At 38.6% G+C, this 23,365-nt stretch overlaps 1 protein-coding gene across 9 annotated transcripts in view; it reads right to left on the bottom strand.

The window, feature by feature from the left end:
* The window catches only part of sun1b (Sad1 and UNC84 domain containing 1b), an 88,786-nt gene extending 73,704 nt beyond the window's left edge, over nucleotides 1–15,082 (bottom strand). Inside the window, exons 1-2 of one of the 9 annotated variants that reach the window (XM_057860588.1) lie at nucleotides 6,755–7,268; nucleotides 2,978–3,075 (exon numbers count right to left, since the gene is read on the bottom strand). In XM_057860588.1, coding sequence (XP_057716571.1) covers nucleotides 2,978–3,060 — 83 coding nt within the window. In that variant the 5' untranslated portion in view covers nucleotides 3,061–3,075; nucleotides 6,755–7,268. Of the gene's footprint in view, nucleotides 1–2,977; nucleotides 3,076–3,340; nucleotides 6,251–6,289; nucleotides 6,473–6,564; nucleotides 7,269–14,435; nucleotides 14,554–14,907 lie in introns of those variants that run through there. The other 8 variants (XM_057860586.1, XM_057860587.1, XM_057860582.1 and 5 more) reach the window with 8 other exon arrangements.
* Between the last annotated feature and the right edge of the window lie 8,283 nt (nucleotides 15,083–23,365).

Below are 23,365 nucleotides of genomic sequence, written 5' to 3'. Positions count from 1 at the left end.
TCATGCACTGTACACTGTACATTTATTTAGCATGTTGTTGTCTATTGTCTATTTTTATATTAAATTCCCTTTAAAGATGACATGTCTGTTCTATGTGTTGGATTTTATCAAGTAAATTTCCCCCAAAAATTCGACTTACACTCCGGTGCGACTTGTATATGTTTTTTTTCTCTTCGTTGGGCATTTTATGGCTGGATCGACTTATACTCAGGAGCGACTTGTAGTCCGAAAAATACGGTACATGATTGTTTACTGTTAGTAGCAAGTTTTAGAAAAGCGTTTTTGCCAAGAGGAGACAAGGCGGAGGTGTTGCAAGTCTTAAGTAGGTTAGAAAAGTGTTTTTGCCAAGAAGAGACCAGGCGGAGATTTGGTAAAACAGCAAACGTGATTGTTTACCGTTAGTTGCAAGTATTCAGGAGGTTAAAAAGTGTTTTTGCCAAGAGGAGACAAGACAGAGGCTCAGTAAAACGACAAATGTGATTGTTTACTGTTAGTAGCAAGTCTTAAGTGTGTTAGAAAAGTGTTTTTGCCAAGAGGGACTTGGCGGATGCTCAGTAAACTGGCTCACAAGATTGATTATGGTCAGTAGTAAGTCTTAAGTGGGTTAGAAACGTGTTTTTGCCAAGAGGAGACTAGGCAGATGCTCAGTAAAACAGCAACCATGATTGTTTACAGTAAGTTGCAAGTCTTAAGTAGGTTAAAAACATTTTTGCCAAGAGGAGACAAGACAGAGGCTCAGTAAAACGGCAAACGTGATTATTTGCTGTTAGTAGTAAATCTTAAATAGGCCAGAAAAGTGCTTTTGCCAAGAGGAGACTAGAGAGAGGCTCGGTGAAATGGAAAACATGATTGTTTACCGTTAGTAGCAAGTCTCAAGTGGGTTTTAAAAGCGTTTTTGCCAAGAGGAAACCAGGCGGAGATTTGGTAAAACAGCAAATTTGATTGTTTACTGTTAGTTGCAAGTCTTAAGTAGGTTTAAAACGTTTTTGTCAAGACAAGACAGAGGCTCAATAAAACGCCAAACGTGATTATTTACCGTTAGTAGTAAATCTTAAATGGGTTAGAAAGGTGTTTTTGCCAAGAGGAGACCAGGCGGGAGGCTTGGTAAAATGGAAAACGTCATTGTTTATTATTAGTAGTGAGTTAAGTGGGTTAGAAAAGTGTTTTCGCCAAGAGGAGACTAGGCAGATGCTTGGTAAAACGACTTACATGATTGTTTACTGTTAGTAGCAAGTCTTTGGTAGGTTAGAAAAGTTTTTGCCAAGAGCAGACGAGACAGAGGCTCAGTCAAACGGCTTACATGATTGTTTTCTTTTCGTAGCAAGTCTTAAGTGGGTTAGAAAAGTGTTTTTGCCAAGAGGAGACCAGGCGGGGATTTGGTAAAACAGCAAACGTGATTGCTTACTGTTAGTTGAAAACCTTAAGTAGGTAATAAAAGGTTTTCCAAGAGGAGACAAGACAGTAAAATGGCAAACGTGATTGTATACTGTTAGTAGTAAGTCTTAAGTGGGTTACAAAGTGTTTTTGCCAAGAGGAGACAAGAAGGATGCTCGGTAAAATGGGAATGGCGTGGCTTAGTGGTGGAGTAGTTGTCCCCCAACCCAGAGGCTGTGGGTTCGATTCTCTGCCCTGATGAACTCTCCAAAGTATCCTTGAGCAAGATACTGAACCCCACATTGCTCCTGGTGACCTGGAGTTACACGCCTTGAAAGGTGGAAAAGCGCTATACAAGTATAACACCATTAAAACGACTTACATGATTGTTTACTGTTAGTAGCAAGTCTTAAGTGTGTTAGAAAAATGTTTTTGCAGAGAGGAGACAAGACAAAGGCTCAGTAAAATGGCAACCGTGATTATTTACTGTTAATAGTAAATCTTAAATGGATTAGAAAAGTGTTTTTGCCAAGAGGAGACTAGACGGGAGGCTTGGTAAAATGGAAAGCGTCAATTGTTTATTAGTTAAGTGGGTTAGAAAAGTGTTTTTGCCCAGAGGAGACTAGGCAGATGCTCGGTAAAACGACTTACATGATTATTTACTGTTAGTAGCAAGTCTTAGGTAGGTTAGAAAAGTTATTTTTGCAAAGAGGAGACAAGGGCTCAGTAAAACGGCAACCATGATTATTTACTGTTAGTAGTAAAACTTAAATGAGTTAGAAAAGCGTTTTTGCCAAGAGGAGACTAGACGGGAGGCTCGGTGAAAGGGCAAACATCATTGTTTATTGTTATTAGTGAGTCTTAAGTGGGTTAGAAAAATGTTTTTGCCAAGAGGAGTCTAGGCGGATGCTCGGTAAAACGGCAAACGTGATTGTTTATGGTTAGTAGCAAGTCTTAAGTGTGTTAGAAAAGTGTTTTTGCCAAGAAGAGACTAGGCGGATGCTCTGTAAACTGGCTCACAAGACTGATTATTGTCAGTAGCAAGTCTTCAGTGGGTTAGAAAGGTGGTTTTGCCAAGAGAATAGGTAAAACTGTGCTGGGAGGTATTTGGGCCTGCACAGACAACACAGACAACCTGAACAATATTGAAGGGAGGAAGTTTTTTTTGGGGCAGTCTCAGTTAAAATGTTAGGGCGCTGTGTGCTCATCAGGGCAGATGCAGAGGGAGCATGCATGGAGTAGACAAGGATTTTTCATTACCACAAAAAAATTCCATGTAGAACATTTAACATATTAAAAAAAATTTGATTTGCCTATGCTTCCTTGGCAAGCTCATGAAGTGCTGAAAAACAGTGAAAGCCCAACTGATCCCACCACAAACAAGAGTCCAAGGCCGTGCGTAAAAAGCCCAACCGCGGAAGTTATTCGGCGAGAGGAATTTGTGGAAGTTTCTAATCTGTCAAAGCAAGACGAATCCTAAAGCCAACGCTGATAACTGACAAAAATATTTCCTCTGCCGACAAAATAAATAGCAGCCGAGTGTTAACAGGCGGGCAACAAGTTCCTCCGTCGTAGCCGTTCTGACGCTCGCCAGAGGTCTCACCTGAGGGAGTAGGTATAGCCGGTGTTCTCCGGAGCACACTGTGGTGGCGTGTATGTGTGCAGTTGGGAAAAATCCATGGTCATTCTTCTTTGTTTAGACTGCAAGAGTCAGGATGCAAGGGATAGATAGCGTCAGCCCACGCTGACACGGTGCGGTGGGATTAGCACAAACTCACTTCTACGCACGCACGCATACATAAAAATGCAAAGCCTGGTTCAGCCTGTCTCTCTACTTCAAATTATTCAAATCAACAAGCCAAAATCCACAAAACAGCGCCACCTTCATACAAAATCAAGTCTGTTCAACAACCCTGTACCGTCCTTGACATGGAACAATAATGAAACTGATTGCGCCAGTCCTAACCTCTTCCTGCATGTTGCCGCGCCGTCGACCGCCACGAACGACAGGTCGCGACCCCTTCCGGTCCCGAGCGAGTGGCGATCGGAGCATCTGAGTCCTCCGGCCTCCTCCGGGCTGAAGCTACTTTACGACTTGTGCGAGCTCCCCACACAGAGAACACGGTGTTATGAAACCAAAGGGGTGGAGCCGAGGCTTATTTTCCTCTCTCTCTCGAGGCAAACGGGCGGGAAAAGCACTGGGCGGGGAAGTTGTTCCTCTCACAGTGGAACCTGTAGTTACAAGCTAGGTCAGCACAAATGGTTACAGCCAAGAAGTTGTCACTAATTGCAGCCGAAGCACTGAAATTCCATTCGAGCCAGTCGATGTTTCGTGTATAGGCTGCAAATGTCGACACGTTAAAGGCTGTTTACACTAAGACTTTAGGCCACGTAGTAGATGGCAAAGTCAATTTGTTATTCAAAAACAATGCCCACAAAGATTGCTTGACATGGGACTAATGAGTAAAGCTGGACCGATGATGATTTCAATCATGCCGGGTCGCTATTCTTAGGTGGAAAAGGGAAAACGAGGGGGAAAAAGTACTTCTAAAGCAGGGGTGGGCAAAATATTCCGCAGTGGGTGCTGGTTTTTTGGTTCCAACGCATCAAGAGGAAACCTTTTCTTTTCACTAGAGTTGTCCAATACAGTGCTGCAACAATTAATCGAATAACTCGAGTAATTCAATTAGAAAAAAATCTTCGAAGCAAATTTTGCTGCTTCAAGTAGTCGTTTAATTAGAGTCATAGACTTCATAATGTATTGACGGGACATAGGGTGCCTATCTCCGTCAAAGCTGATCGAGTGGAATCACAGACAAAGAGCTAGTTTCGCTGAAAATTGTCAAAAAATGCTTAAATCCCCCAATTCTTTACAGATATGGACGTAAAACAGTCTCGATTCTTGGTTAAAAGCAAAAAAAAAAAAAAAAAAGTGCAGTAAGCATTTATTTTACGTAAATATGTCAAAGTACAATGCTAGTCTGTTTTTGAATGTGGCGAGCAGCCGCCTGATGTAAATAGAGCTTTTCCGGTGAAAATTCTTGTGAATAAACGCTCAAATACTCCAATTCCTTATAGACATGGACGTAAAACAGTCGCGATTCTTGGTTTAAAGCAAAACAAAAAAATGTGCAGTTAGCGTTTATTTTACGTAAGTATGTCGAAGTACAATGCTAGTCTGTTAGTGAATGTAGCTGGTAGCCGCCGAATGTAAACAGAGCTTTTCCGGTGAAAATTCTGGTGAATAAATGCTTAAATCCCCAAATTCTTTACAGATATGGACATAAAACATTCTCGATTCTTGGTTAAAAGCAACAAAAAAAAAAACTTGCAGTTTGCATTTATTTTACGGAAATATGTCGAAGTACAATGCTAGTCTGTTAGTGAATGTAGCTAGTGGTCGCCTGCTGCAGAGAGATTTTACGTTGAAAATTCTTGTGAATAAATGCTTAAATCCCCAAAATCTTTAGAGATATGGACGTAAAACAGACGTGATTCTTGGTTAAAAGCGAAAAAAAAAAAAACATGCAGTTAGCGTTTATTTTACGTAAATACGTCAAAGTCCAATGCTAGTCTGTGAGTGAATGTAGCTAGCGGCCGCCTGATGTAAACAGAGTTTTTCCGATGAAAATTCTTGTGAATAAATGCTTAAATCCCTGAATTCTTTATAGATATGGATATAACACAGTCGACCACTAATTTCCCTAGTGACTAGCCTCATAGTTCGTAATATTTTCATAAAATAAACGCCACCGGCACCTTTTTTTCCTACTTTTTAACAAGAATCGAGACTTTTTTACATCCATATCTATAAAGAATTCAGAGATTTAAGCATGTATTCACAAGAATTTTCAATGAAAAAAGCTTTGTGTTCCCACTCGGTCAGCTTTGACAGAGATAGGCCCCCTATGAATCGGCCCCCGCGTCCCGTCAATACATTATGAAGTCTATGGGTAATTCATTATCGACAACTGCAGCCGTAATCCTGCCTTTGTACAAAGGCCGGTCACAGTTTAGCACAGCAGGTATGCTAATTGACTAATTAATTGATAATTGGATTTTGGGACTTGGAAAATATCGGGATATCGATTATTGGTTAAAAAGTCATTATCGGACAACTCTACTTATCACCAGGCGCTCCTTGTTCCAGCAGAAACCTCTGTGTTCTGGATCAGTTGAAACAAAGACCAGGACCCACTACGGACTAGTTTGCCCACCCGTGTTCGAAACTGTATCCATTAGGTACTGATGTCAAACGGTTGGGACATTGTCTCAATTTTTTTTGATTGTCTGCAACAGTACACATTCTAATGCTAGTATACAAGATTGGCCTTGAAATCATACAGTGTATGTCCAGCTCAACGTGACGGATGGACAAACAAACAACACTTTCAAAACCAATTTAGAAGACGACCTTCAAGACACCAAAACCTGACGGTCAGGTAAAAAAACAAGGTCAGAGAGTTGAAAATAGCAGAAATCCTTGGACCAAGCTGGATCTGAACTCTACTCAAAAGCAAGCGTCCCCACAGACAGCAAACAAGAAAGACTTTGGTTGGATGAAGTTACTCACGCTTTCTTGGAGATTTTCATTTGGCGCGGACACAAATGCAAACAAACAGATGGCTGGCATCCTCAAAATCCCAGCGCTAAAGTCTCAGCTCATAATTGTTTCAAACCGGGACCCTTGAGCCCAAAAGACGGATAAGCTGCAGCAAAGATCCAAAAGCTGGGCAATGGGGGGCGGCTCTTTAACCGAATCGGGTCTCTCTTTGAGTCTGATTCCCTGCCAAGCAAAGCACACAACCTAAATACCACTGCATGCGCGTCCAGTATTCCAGCATAAAGAGACAGGTTGAACGGCGCTACTCTCTCATTCACACGCACTCGTATTGAGGCTAAACGTGCCACACACCGACACCCTATCAAGTGTTGTGTGTCAAACTCCAAACGTCAGCTTTGCTCGTCCCTTTTACGCCAAAACACCTGCGAGGCAGTCAAGCGGCCTCAACGGCGCGGCGTCCATTCGCCACCGAATAGCTAACAGCTGCACACGGCGACATGGCTTACATTCCCACCGTGCTAATTTTAGACGAGCCACACTGACTTACAATTGCGACGGGGGGGAAAAAAAGCATGTTTCGGGGCCAAAATTTCACATTAAACCAGGCGTCGTGTACGTCAACTTGCCCGTGGAAAGAGAGTCCGTGTACGCTCTCGTCATCCTACAGCGAATCTCCCAAATGGACAATATCCATAGTTGCTAGTCGCATTCCGGAAGAGTACAAAACGTCCTTTTATTAGCGGCGGTGGCTCTTTTTCTCCTTAGCAAAAGCGAAACTTGAGAAAGTGAGGCTTGTGCAGAGAGTGCACAACAAACCCGAGTCTTCCAAAATGGCTTCCCGGGCGGACAAAGCCACAAGGATGGCTATGGCTGCTGATCCTCCCACTCGGTCCGGTCGCTTCAAATCTATTGGAGGAAGGAGAGGAGGGAACGGGAGTCTGACAGCTGGCGGACTCGCAGCCACAACATTCGGGAGACTTGCTTGCAGTACGTATTCATTCCCAACCCAGTTGCTGCGCGTTTGCATCATAAAATCGCGCTCACTGCGACACTTGTTGTATTCAACAAAGACACCATTGTGAGTTGACAGTTGGCCCATGTGGTGCCCACTCAAAACAGACCACACAAACCAAGTGGGTAGGTTCGGTCTCAAAATTGGTAGGGACGATATACAGTGAACCCTCGTTTGTCGCGATTGATGGGGACCAGAATCTGCCCTGATAATTGAAAATCCGCGAAGTATCACTCCACTCCCCCCAACAAAAAATGTGTTCAATGAATTTATCAGATTTACAGTGGTATAAAAAGGTATCTGAACCTTTTGGAATTTCTCACATTTCTGCATAAAATTTGTCAAAATCACACTGATGAAAAAACAGTGTCTGCTTTAAAGTGCATGTGACACGAAAAAGCATGTTTATTTCATAATACACGCGGTATTTTATGCTCCTGAATGATATGGACCACTTGGATGTGTGTGGTAGCGATCGCTATATTTTAAGGCTGCAGCTATCGAATATTTTAGTAATCGACTGAAAATTCTATCGATGAATCGAGTAATCGGATAAAACAAATAAATTTTTAGGTGAAGAGCAATTATAAATATACATGAGAAAACAAGACATTATATCTAATCTTGAACCATTTTCAGTCAATCAATGTCTTTATTTTCGATGTATATTGTTGAAAACAGCCAACAATTGCGTCTCAGACGTAACTAGAATAAAAAAAGACTAATTCACTGCTTTCACTCAAAAAACCTTTAGACCTTATTAAAAAAAATATATACAGATATATACAGTGGCGAGAACAAGTATTTGATACACAGTCAATGGCAAAACCCATTGGCAGTGTATCAAATACTTGTTCTCCCCACTGTTTTGAGTTTTTGCAGTGTTCAAAATAAATGTAGTATACAGGCTGTATTGGAGCACATTAGGGACTAGTGCTACTTGGTGTTTTATCCAGCAATGACTACTGAGCTAAAATTGATAGTTGGCATTATTGAGTTTTTATTTTACATCCTCATCACTCCACAACGCTATGTTATGTTAAAGCCTGTATGCAAGACACGTTAGCCACGCATCGAAAGTGGTCATAATTAATAGAAACCTAGCCCTCCGCAGGGCTAACGTTACGTGAGCTAGTCACAGTAACATTAATCTTATTTATTAGTGCTTTAGCGTTCTTTACTAGCGCTTAGCGCTCTACTGCTTTAACATAGCGGCTGTTTACTAACGCTGCCCAGACGCGGCCGAGTCTGTCAATGCGCATCTAGTTCAACATACATGTGATCTCTATGAGACTCATCAGACGCTACCTGCTACCAACGAAGCATCGTGTGGGCTAGTATTTAGCAACGTCGGCGTCGTTTGTAGCGGCTGTCGGCTGCAGTTTTTTTTTTTTGCTTCTTCCTCTACGCACGTGACATCAGCGCGTTGTCCCGCATTAAAAGTAGTCCGAGCAAAACGTGATGCTTAGAGCTGTCAAAATAAACGATTACTCGAGGTGAATAAAATTACTCGGATCAGTTTTTAAACTCGAGTTACTCGAGTTGCTCGAGTATTCGTTTCAGCTCTACTATATTTATTTAGTTTTTTTTAATCCCGCGCCATGAAAATGAGTGACTTCCGGCTTCGGTCTTGCATTGAGGAGGAGGGCGCTGTGACGTGTACGGATGAAGGTGTCCTCTTCACTATACAGCGTACTGTTGTGTATGAGGACTAAGGATTCATCTGATTTTGTGGATTAATACGTTTATTTTTCGCATCACGCCAGCCAGACGGCTGCAGAAAAATCTTGCTGTATGAGGGAGAGGCGTGTGCGCCTTTTTGGAGTTTCAAAAGGTTCCCATTCACCGTGGATATTGGCCAAAACAAGCCCTACTACCGTGGGGCTATTGGACTTACGAGGAAGTGAGTAAACATCTTGTTTTGTCAAATATGAATACAGCGATTACAAGGTAAACACTACAAACTTTCTTTAAATAAAGGACTACTTACGTTTGATCATTGATAGGCATGTAAAAAGCTCTCCTCATGCACATTAGCTGCACAACAACTGCAGCCGCCCTCCTCCGGGGAACGAGCTGTAAATTGCTCTCCGCCGGGCGGTTTGCCGATCCGCAAAGACTATCGACAACCCGGTCGTGTCAAATAACCTTGGCTAGTTATGTATGATTTTCCGCTTCGAAGACTTTGAAACATCACTCGGTTCGGGTTAGCATGTCGGCTAGCTGTCACGCCTCTTGGGTTTGTTTACATTCTCCGAAGCCGGGGAAGGGAAATGACATATGTCCGATTTAGGTGTCATCAAATATCGTTCGGGAGGTGCGACAGTAAAAGTGAAGTCGACAGTTTTGACCATTATGGAGTAATTTTGCCATGTCGTCCTGAATAAGTGTATTTTTATTATTTCATATTCCATTTAGCACAAGACTTATTTGTCATGACCACGCCATTTATTTAGCAGTTGGGGAAAATACTTGGATAAAAAGAATATCCTGTAAAAATACTGAAGTAAAGAGACAGAAACAATGACATTTTGCAGATCTCTTCGTCGCGTTTTCCTCGTTGTGAATAGTTTCTCCCTCGACGGGCTGACTGGTTCTTCTCAAGCCATTTATTTAGCTATTGGGTAAAAATACTTGGATAAAAAGAATATCCTGTAAAAATATTGGAGTAGAGAGACTGAAACAATGATATTTTGCAGCTCTCTTCGTCGCGTTTTCCTCGTTCTGAATAATTCCCCCTCAATGGGCTGAATAGTAAAACCGATGAGCCCATTCTCCCGCTGACGTCATCCACCTGTTGGGGACGCTAAAGCCCTATAATGGTAGGCGTGGCTAACCGGCAGATTAAAAGACTAATTTCTCGTCATCTGCGTTTTGCTAAATTGTTGTATATAGTCGAATCGTCTCAAAATATGATTCTAATTCACATAATAATGCTATTTAAGACTTTTTTTCTCATGCCGTACGCTCTTTAACATACAGTATAGGTTTTCATATTTTATGAGGATAACATGCAAACAATGACAGAAGGGGGAAAATAAGTGAGTGAACACTCTACCTAAGGAGACTTAAAGAGCAATTGAAACCAATTTTTACCAAAAAATTTTAAATCCGGTATAGTGCTGCAACAATTAATCGATCAACTCGAATATTCGATTAGAAAAAAAATATTCGAATTAAATTTTGTTGCTTCGAGTATTCGTTTAAAGTGGCGTTGTAATAGTTTATTTTGAAAGTGTTTGCATTTCGTTTTAAAGATTAGGGTGGATACACTACCCACCGGTCTGCCTCATTTGACATGGCTGAATCCAACTGCTCTCTGTTCAGACCAACGTAAGCCAAGTTTTTGTTTGAGCTCATGTTTTTTAATGCATTCGTAATGTAGTTTATAGGTATATTTAGCAGTTTTTTGTGGGACTATGTGTCCGAACCATTTGTTAGGAGCATTGTAAATAATTTTTTTTTTTTTAAACGTTAGCATTTTATCGCATTTAAGCTGGCGGACTTTTGCTATGTAAGTTAGCCAATTGTTCTTTTGTTGTACAGAGATCCTTATTATATACCATATGTGGCTCAGCTCAGGTAATTTAATTTTTCATGTTCCTTATCCGATTACTCGATTATTCGAACTAACTAGTTCATCGATTAATCGACTACTAAAATAATCGATAGCTGCAGCCCTAGTCAGGTATGTGCCCAATTACTAATGAGTGGTTTAAAGCTACCCTGCCCACTACAAAACACACCTTGTAAGAACTGTCTTGATAAGAAGGATTGTCAAACAAAAAAACATTGTTGCTCGTTCAATGTTCGCAAAAAGGCACTTGAACACTCCACAAGCATTATTTAGTGGACTGGTGAAACCGAAGTTGAATTGTTTGGGAGTAACACACAACGTCATGTGTGGAGGAAAAACTGAACAGCTCACCAACATCAACACCTCATCCCCACCATGAAGCGTGGTGGAGGAAGCATCATCATTTGAAGCTGTTTTGCTGCCTCAGGGCCTGGACAACGTGCAATCATTAAGGGAAGAATGAGTTCAAAAGTTTTGCAGGAAAACCTGAGGCCGTCTGTCAGACAGTTGAAGTTTTACTAAGCTTTACTTTTTACTTGATTAGATTTGTGAAGAAAACCACACTACTCTTACTCTGCTACTTTGAGCTACACTAGAGTCATTACATTTTTCCTCTTTATCCTACATATTAGATGTTTTGTTTTGTTTTTGTCAGCGATGCCAAAAGTAGAGACGTGCCTTGTGTATTACCAGGGTAGCTCTACGGATTTCACCAATGAGACGTCGCAACAATAGTCACATGACTCCATTATTAGAGGTGTGCAAAATTTCCGATTCTTAGATTATTCGATTATTAGATTATTATTATCCAAATTCCGATTATTGAAATATGCCAAGTAAAGCGGAAGTACAACACACTCAGCGCGCCGCGCAGTCAATGAGGAACGGAGCGAGAGTAGCTAAACATCATGCTTCTCATTACCCGGCCCCACAGGTAATGCCAATGCTCAACTCACGGCTCTAGCTCAACTCATGCCACGAGATAAAAAAAAACAACAACATACCTGACTGCTGCCGAAAAACTGCTACAAAGTACATCCACATAATGTTACGGTAGATATCATTTATATAGGACTAGATGCAATATATATTCAGTAGCGTTAGCAGCACACCTACAAAAAGCTAGATGCGGGCTTAGTAAACGGCCGCCATCTTAAAGCAGTACACTTCCCTGCAAGGCTGTTGTAGCGAAACTTCCAAGCAAACCAAATTAACTTTTTATCTAAAATACTCCTAAATCGGTAAAATATTGACTTGAATCTATTTTTAAAATAGTTTTTAAAACTTTCACATGTCGAAAGTAGACAAAAGGGAAATTATGGAATAACGGGAGTAATTTCAACAACTTTAACGGTTGATTCACAAGATTAAATTGAATGTAGTTTAAAGCTGCTGATACAGAATGGGGACTGGAGTTTTTTATTTACTGTTATTTTTGTATATTTGTTTACTGCTATATGTTAACTTGATACTGAAATAGTAGTTTGGTTTAGCCTGAGAGTATTTTTGAACAATTTTGGAACTAATGTACAAAAACATAAAAAAAAAAAAAAAAAAAAAAAAAAAGGAGGGGGGTGCATCAATAATCGTTTTATAATCGAATCGTAGCCTCTGAATCGTAATCGTATCGTTAGGTGCCCAAAGATTCCCAGCTCTATCCATTATACCAATCAGACGCAAGCTTGCTGTCTTCACGCCAGCCTGTTCAATCACGTGGTGTCTTTAAAGCACCGTAAAAAATTATTTGACATCAACATGACTAGAAAACGCGGACTTTAAACTCTCTCCCAGTTTTTATTTGGCACCGATTGACCACGGAAAACGGATATATGATCCTTTTAATTTCAAAATAGTAATTATGTACTAACTCTTCACTATTCAAACTCGGAACTATTTTCTCCACCAGAGGGCAGTCATGCTGTTTGGACGAATTATCCTTCATTTCTGTATTTTTTTTTCATCTCGTCGGAATTCAATTATTATTATTATTTTTGCATTTCTTTGGCTTAATGTGGTTATGTAATGTGTTATTTTACAGTATTATAACAATAGTCCATATAGATATCTTTTTTCTCAGAAGTAAAATACCATTGTTCAAAAAAAATAACAAAAATATAAGCAGTTACTCACAATGTTACTCATTACTTGCGTATTCTTTTCACCAAATACTTTTTCACTTGTACTTGAGTACATTTTTTGGACGACTACTTTTACTTGAGTAATATTATTTTGAAGTAACGCTACTTTTACTTGAGTAAAAGTTTTGGCTACTCTACCCACCTCTGTATATAAGACATGTTGTTTACACTTTTTCCCCCAAAGTATAATTAAAAAATACCGTACTTTAGATATATAGACAAGTTTCCGAGGTACTTCCACATTTCTGCTTTCCACTTCCATTATACACTTTATCCAACCAAAACAACAGTGGAGCGAGAGTGGCATTACTCATCAAAATCCGTAAAAAAAGACAATTTGGAAATCATCTTGACATGGTAGGACAACATGAAGAAATGGCTAAGAGTCGCCACAACCAAAATAGTTTTATATTTTATACTATACTTTATACTTTATACTATAGGTTTCCTGCTACTCTCCTCAAAGTTAATTAGTGCCGGTGAAAGCCATACAGACCCCCTAAAGCAAGGGTCCCCAAACTTTTTCCTGTGAGGGCCACATAACTTTTCTCTTCTCTGATGAGGGGCCGTGTCAGTTTGTAACAGAAAAAGTGTGCCGATTGCAGGAGTGCCTAAATGTAAAAATGTATTCTTTTTCAGAAAGCCACAATCAAATAACCCTTTCAGAATTCTTCAGGGAACAAAAGTACATGAAATAAAAATAACTAGGGCTTTCAAAATTATCGCGTTAAGAGGCGGTAATTTTTTTAATTACTCACGTTAAAATATTTGACGCATTTAACACACATGCCCCGCTCAGATTAAAATGACAGCAATGTCATGTCCATTTGTTACTTGTGTTTTTTTGGGTGTTTTGGCGCCCTCTGCTGGCGCTTGGGTGCGACTGATTTTATGGGTTTCAGCACCATGCGCATTGAGTAATTATTGACATCAACAATGGCGAGCTACTAGTTTAAATTTTTGTTTGAAAATTTTACAAATTTTATCAAAGCGAAAATATTAAGAGGGGTTTTACTATAAAATTTCTATAACTTGTACTAATATTTATCTTTTAAGAACTACAAGTCTTTCTATCCATGGATCGCTTCAACAGAATGTTAATAATGTTAATGCCATCTTGTTGATTTATTGTTATAATAAACAAATACAGTACTTATGTACAGTATGTTGAATGTATATTTCCGTCTTGTGTCTTATCTTTCCATTCCAACAATAATTTACAGAAAAATATGGCATATTTTATAGATGGTTTGAATTGCGAATAATTACAATTAATTAATTTTTAAGCTGCGATTAACGCGATTAAAATTTTTAATCATTTGACAGCCCTAAATATAATATTAGATAATAATAAATAATAACAACACTATTATTGAAATAGATAATAACCAAATAACCTTCGGTGGGTTCTTCACAGAAAAAAGCCAGGAAATAAATAACACTTTTGGAAAAAAAAATAAAATTGTTCAGGGGGCCGGACCAAATGTGGAGGCGGGCCAGCGGGCCGTAGTTTGGGGACCCCTGCCCTAAAGATATAAAAAAGGTGTCATTCAACTAGTTGTCAGTAGACATCACAAATGTTAATGAAAATATTTTATAATGGTTGAAAAGTTACCTATTGTTGCTTTAAATTCAAATTCTTGGATTCAAGACATTTTTACACTTTTTTTAAGACCCCGCGGATCCCCCTGCCCTCCGCTCTCTTAAAGGCATACACGCATGTTTACAGAAAATACAGAACATATTTACAATGTAAAACGTGATACATACCTCAGAAACCATACTGCTTGCTAAATATCATAACACAAAGGTAAAAATACCAACTTTAAAGTGTTCTGCTATAAAAGGCTTGGGTGACGTATGTCTCGCGAAAACAAACTCAACGTATATGACGTCAGCAAAAAGCGCGCTTGCCAAAGATCAGAGCAGCGAGATGGTGCCCGGCTAGCTTCGTTGATAATCACAAGGACGGTAATAGCAGACAAACACAGCCGTTCTTACGTCACGTAAAGTGAACGGCTGTGACAAAAAAACAACAAAGTACACCGTTCAACGAAACGCAATAACCTAAGTGCGCGCGACAGTCATTTAGGTGCTCATTTAGTACTCAAAAAGCATTCCAAGTGAACAATATCAACCGGTTTGACCGATCCTTGAAAAGGAGCCAGGGTAAAAGATACAAAGCGTCTAGTCAAGACGACGCACGTGAGCGTAAATAAAAGTGAAATAATTCAACACTCACATGCCCGCTCTCTGACTGAATGGCGAATCTTGGACATTCATCCTGGTGATCCGGTTTAAAGTCCAAATCTTGTAAAAGTTTCTTAAAACCTGCTTTCTTGAGTAAAGAGAAGTTCTGCCTGCCTCTCGAAACGTTCGTATGTCACGCACGCGCCCACATTTTCCGTTGGAATAGAGTCACACACTGTCACGCGGATGGCACCGCAAGTGAGCAAAGGCACCACAGCGCTACTAATGGCGTATGCCGGAACTGCATCAACACTTCATCGTTAATCATGCGGATCCGGCAAACTACGGCAGAGGGATAGGCGGAGTTTGATTTTTGGGGCAGGGAGGATGACCCCGAAACGCAGTTGCAGCAATAAAATTAACTTGCAAGAATATTTATAATAATAAGTTGAGAATGAGCGTTTTTTTCCATCATTCTTGAGGGGAATTCTAAATTAGGTTGCTTAGGCAATACTTTTCGCCAAGGTGGTCATCCATTGAATATGGTACGCCCACCGGTGTCATGCCAATGTAGTTACCCCAGTCAAAAATTGTATCCCCTGGGCGGAGCCATATGGAGGTATATGTGGCTTTAATAGTCAACCAAAAAAAAATGTCGCTTCAATAAAAAAAAAAATGTGTTTGAATGCAAAAATAAAATTGAAACTAAAAAAAAATGCATTTGAAAACTCTTTTTCTTTGATTTTTTTTTTTTTTTTTTTTTTTGAAGTCAGGTTTTTTTTTTTTTTTTGATGAAGCAACTTTTTTTGATTGAAGTTACCCCAGTCAAAAATTGCATCCCCTGGGCGGAGCCATATAGAGGTAGATTTGTGTCTTAATTATTCAATCAAAAATAAAATTAATATTATATAAAATAAAATCATTCAATTTAAAAATGTGTTCAAATGCAAAAATAAATTTGAAACTCTCCCCAAAAAATGCACGTGAAAGCTATTTTTCTTTGATTGTTATTTTTTTTTTTTTTTTTTGGATTAAATTCAACTTTTTTTATTTTATTTGATTGACACAACTTTTCTGATTGAAGTAATGTTGATTTGTTTTTGGGCCACATTTTGGCTAGGATATTTTTGTTTTTATTATTCAGTCAAAAATAAGTTGCTTTAAAAAAATAGATTTTCAAAAAGAAAATCACTTCAATCAAAAAAAGAAAAATTTCAATCATAGAAAAAGTTTCTGAATGCAAAAACATATTGGAGATTGAAAAATTTGCATTTGAGCACACTTTGATTGAAGCAATCCTTTTTGTGTTTGGGCCATATTATGATTAGGACATTTGTGTCTAAATCATTCAATCCCCCCAAAAAGTTGCTTCAATCCAAAAAAATATTTTCGATCATAGAAAAAAAATCATTTTTTAAATATTTTTTTCCCAATTTTATATATATTTATTATTATTTTTTAATTTTTTTTTATCTTTATTTTTTTTAATTATAATTTTATAATTATATGCAAAGCAAATGACCGTCTAAGGTGCTCGAAAAATAATTTTGACCTTTCATCTATATATTTTTTTCATTTCATTAATTTTTGTTGCTGTTTTATTGCTTTACAACTTTTATATATATAGGAAAGTCAATTACATGCAATGACACTTTTCGGACACCCCCTTAAAATCCGCTTATGGGCAGAGGGGGCCCTGGCTTTACATTTACTCTGTTCAAAAGCATAGGTTTGATTTCAGCATTGGTAGGGACGATATAACAGCATAACCTGCATGTACACTTTTTGATGGGGACGAGACATTAATAAGACCGAACAAATTGTGCGTACGGGGGTCAGAGATACATTTCTCACAAATATGATCCTAATTAATTGATAGGCAAGATGATCAACGCAAAGTAAATCTTTCGTGACGTATAATAACTTTCATATGTATTAGTTCAAGTGATACATCGTTCGATTCAAACCTTTGTTTTCAAAAACTACTCGAAAAACATTTTTTGAAAAAGTTTTTTCTTTTGATTAGCAAATTTAAATTGCAATATTGAACAGAATTTAAATTCTACTAAACAATTTTGTCCACAAACACAACCGAGGCTCCTTTGGGCTGCTTTAAGACCACATAAATAAAATAAAAATGAAAATTGGGGAGAAGGGGGTAAACCTTGGTTCATTACATTTCTCACAGTTTAATTAACATTAACAGTAGAAAACATACTGAAGGACGCTTCTCTCTAAGCAGCTTCCTACCCGAGTTTTGTAGGTTAGCAAATTCATACAGTTTAATGTTATGCTAACGCTGACGCAGGTTGAACTTTAGGTAGCAATATTCGTGGTGTGTTCCCCACCTCCACAACATTGACATCTTTTTACTAGGGCTGTCAAACGATTAAAATTTTTAATCGAGTTAATCACAGCTTAAAAATTAATTAATCGTAATTTAAACCATCTCTAAAATATGCTGTATTTTTCTGTAAATTATTGTTGGAATGGAAAGATAAGACATAAGGCGGATATATACATACAACATACTGTACATACGTAAGTATTGTATTTATTTATTATAACAATAAATCCACAAATGGCATTAGTAACATTCTTTCTGCTAAAGTGAACCACGGATAGAAAGACTTGTAGTTCTTAAAAGATAAATGTTATAGTAATTTTATATTAAAGCCCCTCGTCATGTTTTCGTTTTAATAAAATGTGTAAAATTTTCAATCAAAAGTAGAGTTAATATAATAAGAACAGGGCCAGCCCAGCCTATACGCAGACTATGCAGCTGCTTAGGGCCCCTGAGCACTAGGGGGCCCCCAATCTGGCAATTGTTTAATTTATATTCTATTTTGTTTCTTTCTGTCCTCTTTTAGAAAAAGGTTTGGCGCTATCTACTGTAAGTACTGACAATCATTTGGGGTGAGAAGTTTGAAGTATGCGAAATGGTGGGCCAAAAATATGGGCCCCTTTGCATTATTTTGCTTAGGGCCCCCAAATGACCTGGGCCGGGATTGATATGAATAAAAATAACAATAATAAGAATAGAGTGACCAAAGTCTGAGTAAGTTTTACGTGTATTTTGTATCATGTCATCAGCCAATGAAACGTGTGTTTGAGGGAAAAAAATGGACTAGAACATTCAGCAAGTGAAAAGGGGTAAATGTCAGCGTGAGCATAATTCACTTAATAATGGTAGGGTCCATTCTATCCATACAACATGTGGAAAGAATCTAAATTACCTATGTAACTGAAGTAATTATATAATGCAAATAGGGTTGCTTAAAAGTTGGTGGGGACAACTTGAGCATCCTGAAAAGTTGGTAGTGTCATGTCCCTACCGTCCTTATGCAAATCTACACCCTTGACTCTGTTACATTTACTTGAGTAACTTTTGGAATTGTAAGAGTAATTTTACCACGCTATTTTTTTTTTTTTACTTGAGTAGATTTGTGAAAAAGAAACACTCTCTTACTTTAGGCTACACCAGCTAAAGTCATTCCATTTTCCCCTCTTTATTCCACTGAGATACTAGTACTGTATAATCGTTTTCATTTCATAGTAGGGAATGTTTTTTTCTCCACAAGAGGGCACTCATGCTCTTTGGACAGGTGATGTTTCTAATCTGAATTCCATTTTTGTGTACAGGTAGTCCCCAGGTTATGACCGAGTTCCCTTCCTACGCTGGCGACGTAACCCGACTTTTGGTGTAAGTTGGAATTAACCCTTTAAGTACCCCAAAATAACTACCCAAAAAGTCCAAAAATATTGTATTTTGTTTAACGATGGAGGATACACTGCCCTCTAGTGGCAGCGTTGGATCTGGCTGGACTGTCACCAAATAGACCCTACCCACCGACGTCACAAAATCACGTGCTCGCTGTATGGTTCCCCCCCCTTGTCCGTCATTTTGTGTCTGTATTATCAATGGTCTCAATTGATCGAGCAATTTATAATGCATTTCGTGGAAGACTCGGTGCTTTCGGATGCCGTAAACTCACTTGATGCGTTGCATAAAAGGCGTTATGTGGAAAAGCTTCAGTTTATCCATTCGCCAGATCCATATTTGATGCCTAAATCGATGTTTTTCGACCCGCTGTCTCCGCCATATTTGCCTGACATCTGCTAGCATCCCTGATATGTACAACTATCTTGTCCACACAAAATCAGCCTATTCTCACGAAAGTTTGAAAAATTTTAAGAGCTTGGAGGCTTATAAATACTTCGTTGCTGGTTGGGTGAAACAGGTCCTCGTCCACGAAAATTCGGCAGGAATCTATCTTGTGCTTGGAAAGGTGAGTTGCGAAATTTTCAATTCAAAATCTTTTGTTATTGCTAACATCCACTGTCAAGTCCAATATATTTCATGTCGTTTGTCAATGGAGTTAGGGCTTTTAATGTTTATATGGTTTAGCGATAGCAATCTCACTACATACATACGTGTATGTTGTCGGCGATTAGCCTAGCAATGATCTTAATTGTGGTTGTCAGCCCAAAACCCTCTAAATATATATTAAATGCATCTTACCAGATATAAAATGACTACTACATAATCTGTGGTAATCGTTTGGAGCCCAGTTTTCTCGTCGAATTGCAGCAGCCCATCTCGCTCTCTTCTCTCCGGGTCTCTCGGAATCCGGTAGAACTTCAAGTCTCTCCGTCTTCTCCGTCTATCTTCTCTGTTATTGCAACCGACCGCCACACACGCCTTCACCACTTTGATTATTATTGTTAACGAGCAGAAAAACACGTCGTAAATAGGAGGAATGTACGTAGCCGTAACAGGTAAACATGATGTGTTGACGGACAAGTGGGCGGCACCAGTCAGGAGGAAGGAGTTGTGACGTCACGTGGGTAGGGTCTATATGACTGAGAAGCAGACTCAGGATAGTTGCTCCCTGGTTTGGCCCACATAAGGCTGTAAGTTGTTTCAGCCAATGTATGTTTTTGTATGCATTTGTAATTAAATTTACAGCTAGTTTGTGGAGTTACGTGTGAGCGATTTGCTATGAGATTGTGATGTTAGCATTCATAGCATTTAAGATAACAGACTATTGTTAGGCAAATTAGGCAAATTTAATCTACTAAATTTCCATACTGATCAGACTAGATGGACGTTTGAACACCAATTGTTTTGTGTCATGTGTTTTATTGTTAGATGCGTGTCGTTTTGAACATAAGTGTACATATGTGTGTTACAGCTTTCAAATTGTCAAAAGTAAAAAGCTTCAAAAAGCACAACTGTCTTGTTTGCTGTCAGTCGAGATGAGAAACCTCACATTTAGTGAGGACAGAAAACGTCAAATGAATAAAATTAAAAACAAGATACTATGAGGTACAATAAAGAACTGTTTATTCAACTAAAACAAAAACAAACAAAAAAAACGACTGGAGCCAAAAAAGGCAGACAACACTCCGGGGTCGTCAAGTTGAAATCTCGCAAGCCCGCACTGTAAATTAGTGGTGTCAAAATTATTATATATTGTAAATTATTGTCCACACCAAACAAGGGCGTAGGTTTGCATAGGGACGGTAGGGACAAAAAACTACCAACTTTTCAGGCGGCTCAAATTGTCCCCACCAACTTTTAAGCAACCTTATTTGCATTGTATAATGACTTCAGTTATATCCTGTAGTTACTTTAGATTGTCTTTCCATATGTTGTAACTATACAATTGACCCTACCATTATTAAGTGAATTATTTTCAGACTTACATTTACCTCTTTTTCACTTGCTGAATGTGCCATTCAATGTTTTTTTTTCTCCAACGCAAATTTGATTGGCTGATGACTTCAACCCCCCCCCCAAACACACACATGCAATTCTCACAGAACAGAAATATGTTACATGGGAGGGATATTAGAAGTTGTTTTTTTTTCGGGCAATGGCCTGCTGTACGTAACGTAAAACGTAATTGTTGTAAAACAAAGCGGCTACTAGTTGTGCAAGTTCTCCCACTTGAAAATATTAGAGAGGCCTGTAATTGTCAAGATGAGTAAACCTCAACCATGAGACAGAATGTGGAAAAAAAAAACAGAAAATCACATTGTTTGATTTTTAAAGAATTTATTTGCAAATCATAGTGGAAAATAAGTATTTGGTCTATACCAAAAGTTCATCTCAATACTTTGTTATGTACCCTTTGTTGGCAATAACAGAGGCCAAACGTTTTCTGTAACTCTTCACAAGCTTTTCACACACTGTTGCTGGTAAATTGCCCCATTCATCCATGCAGATCTCCTATAGAGCAGTGATGTTTTAGGGCTGTCGTTGGGCAACAAGGACTTTCAACTCCCTCCTCACCCCGTGATGATAACGAGAACGGGGAGCAAAAATCCCAGAACCACACGGAGGGACCTAGTGAATGACCTACAGAGCTGGGACCAAAGTAACAAAGGCTACTATCAGTAACATAATTTGCCGCCAAGGACTCATATCCGGCACTGCCAGACGTGTCCCCCTGCTGAAGAAAGTACACGTCCAGGCCCGTCTGCGGTTTGCTAGAGAGCATTTGGATGATCCAGAGGAGGACTGGGAGAATGTGTTATGGTCAGATGAAAACAAAATAGAACTTTATAGTAGAAACACAGGTTCTCTTGTTTAGAGGAAAAAGAATACTGAATTGCACCATACTCACTGTGAAGCATGGGGGTGGAAACATCATGCTTTGGGGCTGTTTTTCTGCAAAGGTCCCAGGACGACTGATCTGTGTAAAGGAAAGAGTGAATGGGGCCATGTATTGAGAGATTTTGAGTGAAAATCTCCTTCCATCAGCAATGGCATTGAAGACGTAGCTGGGTCTTTCAGCATGACAATGATCCCAAACACACAGCCAGGGCAACAAAGGAGTGGCTTCGTAAGAAGCATTTCAAGGTCATGGAGTGGCCTAGCCAGTCTCCAGGTCTCGACCCCATAGAAAATCTGTGGAGGGAGTTGAAAGTCCGTGTTGCCCAACGACAGCCCCAAAACATCACTGCTCTAGAGGAGATCTGCATGGAGGAATGGGCCAAAATACCAGCAACAGTGTGTGAAAAGCTTGTGAAGAGTTACAGAAAACGTTTGGCCTCCGTTATTGCCAACAAAGGGTACATAACAAAGTATTGAGAAGAACTTTTGGTATCGACCAAATACTGATTTTTCACCATGATTTCTTTAAAAATCAAACATTGTGATTTTCTTTTTTTTTTTTCCACATTCTGTCTCTCATGGTTGAGGTCTACCCATGTTGACAATTGCAGGCCTCTCGAATATTTTCAAGTGGGAGAACTTGCACAATTAGTGGTTGACTAAATACTTATTTGCCCTACTGTATGCGTTTTCTATTATGTTAACGTTAATTAAACAGTGACAAATATAGTGAACTCTGCTAAGCTGTAAGAAATTTAGTGTACCAAGGTTTACCCCCTTCTCCCCAGTTTTCATTTTTATTTCGCTTATGTGGTCCTAAAGCAGCCCAAAGGAGCTTTCATTTTTATTCAGTTTGGCTGTGCTTATGGACAAAAGAAAGAAAGCTCCATTTTTATTTATTTTTGTTATTCCCTGGCAAAGATTTCTTTTGTTGTATTTAATTTATTTAGACAATTTTGGGTTCTATTAAGACATGTTTATTTTTTTGCATTCCTGGATACTTAAGAGATGATTGACAAGTTTATACTGCTTGTGTATGTTAATTAGGGCTGTCAAACGATTAAATTTTTTTAATCGAGTTAATTACAGCTTAAAAATTAATTAATCGTAATTAATCGCAATTCAAACCATCTCTAAAATATGCCATATTTTTCTGTAAATTATTGTTGGAATGGAAAGATAAGACACAAGATGGATATATACATTCAAATAAGGACTGTATTTGTTTATTATAACAATAAATCAACAAGATGGCATTAACATTAACATTCTGTTAAAGCGATCTTATGGATAGAAAGACTTGTAGTTCTTAAAAGATAAATGTTAGTACAAGTTATAGAAATTTTATATTAAAACCCCTCTTAATCTTTTTGTTTTATTAAAATTTGTAAAATTTTCAGTCAAAAAATAAACTAGTAGCTCGCCATTTTTGATGTCATTACACCATGCTCCCTCCCCAAACTCATAAAATCATTTGGACCCAAGCAGCAGCAGAGGGCGCCAAACAACAAAAAACAAGTAACAAGCGGACATTACACTACTGTCATTTTAATCTGAGCGGGGCATGTGCGTTAATTGCGTCAAATATTTTAACGTGATTAATTTTTAAAAATTAATTACTGCCCGTTAACGCGATAATTTTGACAGCCCTAATGTTAATATAATTTGTGTTCAAATAATGCAATTTAAATTTGCTAGTAAAATACAGACATTTATTCTGGAAGTTTTCAAAATGTTTCTCTACTAGTTTTTGAAAACAAAAGAAAATTTCTTGTTTTCAGTGTAAATCTCAAAAGTGAAATTATCTGCCAGTGCTCCAAGTAAATTTTACTCTGATTTCTTGAAATAAGAAAAATAGCTAGCTGAACATAAGTTTAATAGACTTATT

This window comes from Corythoichthys intestinalis, chromosome 16 (genome assembly GCF_030265065.1).
Source record: "Corythoichthys intestinalis isolate RoL2023-P3 chromosome 16, ASM3026506v1, whole genome shotgun sequence".
Classification (NCBI taxonomy): domain Eukaryota; kingdom Metazoa; phylum Chordata; class Actinopteri; order Syngnathiformes; family Syngnathidae; genus Corythoichthys; species Corythoichthys intestinalis.
The sequence above is the reverse complement of the archived record's forward strand: the minus strand, read 5'-3'. Positions and strand labels throughout refer to the sequence as shown.